The sequence below is a fragment of the Poecilia formosa genome, unplaced genomic scaffold (assembly GCF_000485575.1).
Source record: "Poecilia formosa unplaced genomic scaffold, Poecilia_formosa-5.1.2 Scaffold422, whole genome shotgun sequence".
Classification (NCBI taxonomy): Eukaryota; Metazoa; Chordata; class Actinopteri; order Cyprinodontiformes; family Poeciliidae; genus Poecilia; species Poecilia formosa.
The window spans coordinates 499,823-506,745 of NW_006800361.1; the positions used below are offsets into that span (position 1 = coordinate 499,823).

Here is a 6,923-nt window from a genome sequence, read left to right on the forward strand (position 1 = left end):
ACCACCGACCAGAACCGACCAGAATCACCGACTAGAACCAACCAGAACCACCGACTAGAACCAACCAGAACCACCGACTAGAACCAACCAGAACCAACCAGAACCACCGACCAGAACCGACCAGAACCAACCAGAACCAACCAGAACCACCGACCAGAACCACCGACCAGAACCGACCAGAACCGACCAGAACCAACCAGAACCACCGATTAGAACCAACCAGAACCACCGACTAGAACCAACCAGAACCAACCAGAACCACCGACCAGAACCGACCAGAACCAACCAGAACCACCGACCAGAACCAACCAGAACCGACCAGAACCAACCAGAACCAACCAGAACCAACCAGAACCGACCGGTACCACTGACTAGAACCAACCAGAACCAACCAGAACCAACCAGAACCAACCAGAACCACCGACCAGAACCGACCAGAATCACCGACTAGAACCNACCACCGACCAGAACCGACCAGAATCACCGACTAGAACCAACCAGAACCACCGACTAGAACCAACCAGAACCACCGACTAGAACCAACCAGAACCGACCAGAACCAACCAGAACCGACCAGAACTGACCGGTACCACTGACCAGAACCGACCAGAACCACCGACTAGAACCAACCAGAACCGACCAGAACCAACCAGAACCACCGACTAGAACCAACCAGAACCGACCAGAACCACCGGCCAGAACCAACCAGAACTGACCAGAACCACCGACTAGAACCAACCAGAACCAACCAGAACCGACCAGAACCGACCAGAACCACTGACCAGAACCAACCAGAACCGACCAGAACCAACCAGAACCACTGACCAGAACCGACCAGAACCGACCAGAACCACTGACCAGAACCAACCAGAACCGACCAGAACCAACCAGAACCACTGACCAGAACCGACCAGAACCAACCAGAACCACCGACCAGAACCAACCAGAACCACTGACCAGAGCTGACCAGAACCGACCAGAACCAACCAGAACTTCTTTTGGGCTGATCCGTTTAATGAGTGTTTCTGATGTAGAGGAATCAGAATAAAGTCTCTCATGTCTTTGGGTCGAACCTCCTCAGCATCTCCATGGAAACCGTCCTCAGTTTGTTTGTTTCCAGCTGAAGGTTGTTTAGAAATAATTCACTTTATTTATTTACACTATTTCACATCAACTGTCATCTAAAGTTATTTTAATGAACATCAACCACCTGAAGGAGATCCTGCAGTTTCTGCTCTTCTGTTTTAATCATGTTTTTGTTCATACGATTCATTTAAACAGAAAATTAGTTTCTCTGTTTATGGTTATTATTTACAGACTAACAGAAAATCTCAGTCCGTCACAAAATGGGTCAAAAGTTTTATTTGAAATAAAATGTATTTAGAAAATACAATCCAGATTTTCCCATCAGACAAAACAAACAGAATAAAGTAAGAGGTCGGATGTTTTCTCTGAAATAGAAACCTGCTCTCAGCTTCTGAATTTTTTAAACATATTTTATTAGGTTTTATTTTAACTTGTTCCCACCAGCCACTCACTTCCACAGATTCTGTTTCTCTGATTTTTTCAGTGTGTTTGTGTGGAAATGTCTGTAAACGTCGGGATCCAGAGCGCCTCAACAGAACCACAGAGGATCCAGAGCGCCTCAACAGAACCACAGAGGATCCAGAGCAGCTCAGCGTTTCTCTCCACAATCAGCCTGACAGACGCTGGACAGACGCTGGACAGAAGCTGGACAGAGGCTGGACAGACGCTGGACAGAGGCTGGACAGAGGCTGGACAGAGGCTGGACAGACGCTGGACAGAGGCTGGACAGACGCTGGACAGGCGCTGGACAGACGCTGGACAGACGCTGGACAGAGGCTGCTGATGTTCACAGATGTTCAGGTCCCTCCACCTGGGATCAGACCGGACGCTGCAGCGCCTCCTATAGTTATGAGGAGGAAACTCATAGCTTCACTCTGTGGATCAGTTTCCTCTGTTTATTCATCAAACACCTCAAAATGAACCTGCAGGCCTCCGTAGTGATCCAGATCTCAGAACTCCAGTCTGGGAACATTACCACACTGAACTGGGATCCAGTTACAACCAAGAAAACCAGTTTGATCCTGATCCTTGTACTCAGTCACCAGGCTAACTAGTGTTAGCAACACAAGCTAATAACTAAGGAGTTTCCCTGCATTTTATGCCAAACCTGACAGAACATGTTCACCAACATGTTATGAACTATAATGACTCTGAATGAATGAATGAGGCGTAAAGCATCAGAGGTTTCAATGATCAGCTCAGTGCTGCAACTTTCAGCATCATTACTTCATGCAGCGGCCATGTTGGATTGGAGTTTTGGGTTGGAAACTTGGATCTGCTTCTGGTGCGAAAGGAAACCGGAATAACGAGGCAAAGATTTAAATTAAGCTTCCATGAAATCACTGAACATTTTAGATTTTTAGAGTGAAGCAGGAAGCTGTAACAAAACTAAAATAAAAACTGTCTATAGATCAATTTAAAAAAGATGTAAATTTTATAAGACAACCATGGAGGCTTTTACAGAAACAGTTTTGTTTCACCTGGAAGCTGCAGAACCAGAACCGAAGCATCAACACCAACATCTGGACTAAGAATCAAATGATGATGATGATGATGATGATGATGACCTGAGGCTGAAATGACCTTAAACTTCTGCCTGAGAAAAGCAGCTGATAATCCGTCTCGTTGTCAAAGAGCCTCGGCTGCATCTGGACTTGGTCTGCCTGAAGTGCCTTTCTGGATCTTTCTGTTTGTCTCATTTATCCTGGACCAGGATCAGATTTCAGATGTTTGAAATCCATCCTTGGACTTTCTGTTCTGTCTGGTGCTACTCTCTGAATGTTCATCCTGACTGGATAGAAAAAATGTTTCTGCTTTTAGTTTTAAATAGCAGTGCATCGATTGCAGTTTTCTGGCAGAAGAGAGCAAAACAGGACAGTGGTTGATTCTTAGACCTTCGACAAGCTAGATAAGATCGGCTGATCACTGATCTCCCAAAAATTAAGGAAATCAGCACCGATAAATCGATGCGCCCTTAGTTTGAATCCCAGCCAAAGCAGGGAGTTCAGACCCAGAGAGAAGAAGAATAACTGGAATATTTCATGTTTTTACGCCTGTGTGGATGAAGCCCAGCTCACTCCACATGGTTTTAGAATTGCCGGCCCATTTTCAAAGCCTGAGAGACGCTGCCCAACAAAACCTGTAGGTATAACGAGTTGAATCGGGTTCAGTCATGTGGTGTTCAATCACACGGCAAGAGCAACACACCACACCGACAGAAAACCTATAAAAACCCATTATGTCACACGTGAATTTCAAGTAAACAAACATGGCTGACAACCTAGAAGCAATAGTGATAGTTTGTGAGCTTATTTTAAGCAATAAAAGACGTAACAAAAAGAAGAAACATTGGATAAAAGAGTGGAGGTCAGTTATTCTGTTTTTTTGTCTTTTCCATTTGTGTGTGTAACGGTGGCAAACAATAAAGCGAGATGTTGTGACTGAGTCCGCAACATTTTAATCTATTGTTACAAAGTAACTCCGTTAGCAGCTCCACTGCACAGCCATTATAAAAAGAAACATCCGCTCCACCACCGTCGTCTCCTAGCAGCGGCGGACTGATGCTGACCCTCCGTGTCAAACTGTGACACGGCCACTAAAATAACACACACAACACAAAACAGTATTAATTTACCTCCACTATTCTGTCAACATGGCCTGTGTGCCACATGTGCTTAGATTGTTCTCCATTTCATCGTTTCTTTAAGCTTCAAAGGTTAATTATTATTTACAATTACATTGAGAACAAGAGGCACAAAATAATGACTACAAGTCCAGTTAATTAAAACCAGGCATTAATCAATGTTTTACTACAATCTACCTGTGATGCATGTGGCTAGAGCCAGCGCCCTGTGGAGTGAAAATATGGAGTGAAAATGGTCTCAAAATCACTCCATATTTTCACTCCATATTTTCACTCCATACTGCTGCCAAACAAAGTTCCTCAAAGAAAGACTGGAAGGAATCTGCAGATTTTTCCCTCTGCAGTGAAACAGATTTCAGGGGTCAAAGTTCACCTGGAGAGCAGCAGCCACAGGTCTGTCAGACAGCGCTACAGTCAAGGTAAAAAGTAAGTACACCCTCTGTACTTCCTGTAACATGAACTGTGGGATGTTCCAGATGTTCCTGAACCAGAAGCTGCTCTGAAATCAGTTTCAGTGAAAATGTTTGTGTTGCTCTAAACTCTGAAAATATGAAACTCCTGAGTTTGTTTTAAACTCCAAACCTTTATCGTTCTGCTGAGACGTTTTCCTGACAATAAATGAGGCTGATGGAAGGAAAGAACATCGGAGTCGCTGGTTTGATTTCCTTCCTTTCCTTAGTAATATTCTACATTACAACAATAATCTGTGGTTTCAGCAGCAGCATTCGTGGTGATTTAAAGCACAACAGATTAATTTTGATCATTGCAGCTGCTGACCTTTGACCTGCTGTGAAAGCAGAAAGGATGGATTTAGTTTTTCTCTCACTGCTTCATCATTTTGGTTCTGGTTCTGTTCAGTACATAATGCCTCAGTGTAATCTGGGCTCATTTTCAGAGCTGCTGAGGAACAGATGGTTTTTATTCATGTCCTGATCAATGAAACCTCAGAACCGGTTCTGATCACTTGTTAGAAAAAAAAGGAAAGAAAGATTTGAATAATTCAAAACTAGGGGTGCACCGACTTATGAGTTGTTCTTTTTTCTCTCCGGTGAGAGGTTTGACTGACACACCGGCCCACTAAGTTAAGTCTACATGTTTATAATTAACAATACTTACCCCACTGTTGCCAACTCAACAGCTTTCTTGCTAAACTGAGCAACATTTCAGACAAAAAAAAAAATGATATCAGCCAAAATTGGAATTAGCAGGTTAAGCTTTATAAAAGATCGGTAATAGGCGATCGGCCAGAAAACTGCAATCAGTGCACCTCTATTTAATCCTTGTGTTGTCTTGCGGGTCAAAAGTGACCCACTAGCATGTTTAGCTGTAGAAAAAACACCTTAAGCCATCTTTTTCCAACTTGAAATTTTATGACTTTTCCTAAATTGACCCCATCATTTAAAAAGTGATACTTTGTTTTTGCTAATGTTTCCATTTGGGCTGGACACCACTAGGTTACAAGGATTGTTTTATGGGTCATTTCTGACCCGTGAATTATAAAACCATTTAAACACCAGAAAAAAGTTCAAAGGTCACCCAGAAACCTTCTCTAGTACATACCCACACACCCGCACATACATCAAATAAACTGGATTGATGTATGAATAGAACTTGTTTTTGACCTGCACCTGCAGCTAACCCCTCCCAAACACCACAAAAACAATCTGACATAATAAAAACAAATTCAGTATAAAGGATGTAAAGGTGCCCTAAATCAAATTACCTCTAGTTGATTCCTTGTAGAAGCCGTGAGTAGATGTTTCACTGTCCAACAGGTCGTAGGTTGTATGTTCACATATACTGTCCTACACAAGATGTTGAACATCTTGTATAATTTTGTAGGATCCTAAACATAAGATTTTGAACATCTTAAACATTTCATGTTGAAGGAATTAACAGGATAGTTAATTCAGAAGTAATTCACATTTATATAATTACAATATTAAACCTTTTCTGTGTAAAAGAAAACTTATGACTGTTGGTTTGTTAAAAGAAAAGTGCAATACGTCGTTTTGTGTTGAGTAACAAAAAAATGCATGATAAAAATGAATTAAATTGAGTTGAATTGATAAATAACAGATTGTTTCATCATGCAAAATAGATTTTGGATTTCAAATTCAAGTAAACTGCTTTATTTGGGGGCTTTTGTTAGGGCGGTTCATTTTTGACCTGTAGGACAGAATGTTAAGATCATACGAGGGTTAAAACGCTTCATGTTGGTTTAATAATCAGATATCAGCAGGTTATAGTTTCACCACCAGAGGGAGACAAATCTAACTAATTAACAGTCCAATTGGTTCCCATTTAAATCAGGTTCTGGTTCCATCAGAGCTGAACAGAACCTGGATCAGCAGAATAACAGCAGCAGAGTGTTTGTGTTCACACTGGGAGTCACTAGAAGGATTCATGTGTTCACACTGGGAGTCACTAGGAGGATTCATGTGTTCACACTGGGAGTCACTAGAAGGATTCATGTGTTCACACTGGGAGTCACTAGAAGGATTCATGTGTTCACACTGGGAGTCACTAGAAGGATTCATGTGTTCACACATCAGCAGCTGAACTGGTTCCCTCCCAGTCTGACCAGTTACTGCAGCAGGAAGCAACCAGCAGCTCTGCTCTCTGGGCTCTTTTCTCCTCAAGATCCATCATGAAACATTTTCATCAGAACTTTTCTCCTTCCTCATGAAGACTCTGACGTTCCCAATATTCACACACCCTGGTTCGTTCTGCCCTTGTGTCCTTTAAATGCGCGTTCATGTTGAAGGTTAAAGGTCGCAATGTGTCCCAAATTCTTCACATACACCCTTTGCCCCGCCCAGGCAGACTTTGGCGAAGTGTGTTACCAACAATCCATTGCTGCGTGTAACATTTTCAGTTAAAAGGCGGATTTGTTTTCTGTTTTTTTCCTTCTTTATAGAAAATTCAAAGAAAACAGCATGACAAAGCACATTAGTGATAAAAGACGTTTGGCATGATAAACTGAGCAGAAAAAAAAGAAATAAAAAGATTAGTCATAAATTAACTGAGGAAAGAAAAACAAAATGTCACAAATGCAAGGCAAGTTTCAAATATTAAATTAAGATATTAACATATTGGCATACAGATTGGGCTTTTGTGATTTTATTTAAGCACTCTTAAATAAAATTATTTCACTTTAAAAATGGAGGGGATTTATAGAAAGCAGTATTTG

The 6,923-nt window shown here is 41.9% G+C and overlaps 1 protein-coding gene across 1 annotated transcript in view; it reads left to right on the forward strand.

The window, feature by feature from the left end:
- LOC103155362 (echinoderm microtubule-associated protein-like 6) overlaps positions 1–3,169 on the forward strand; it is a 51,265-nt gene extending 48,096 nt beyond the window's left edge. The window contains exon 41 of the mRNA XM_016663461.1: positions 1,571–3,169. Coding sequence (XP_016518947.1) covers positions 1,571–1,595 — 25 coding nt within the window. The 3' untranslated portion in view covers positions 1,596–3,169. The remainder of the gene's footprint in view (positions 1–1,570) is intronic.
- Positions 3,170–6,923: the final 3,754 nt, after the last annotated feature.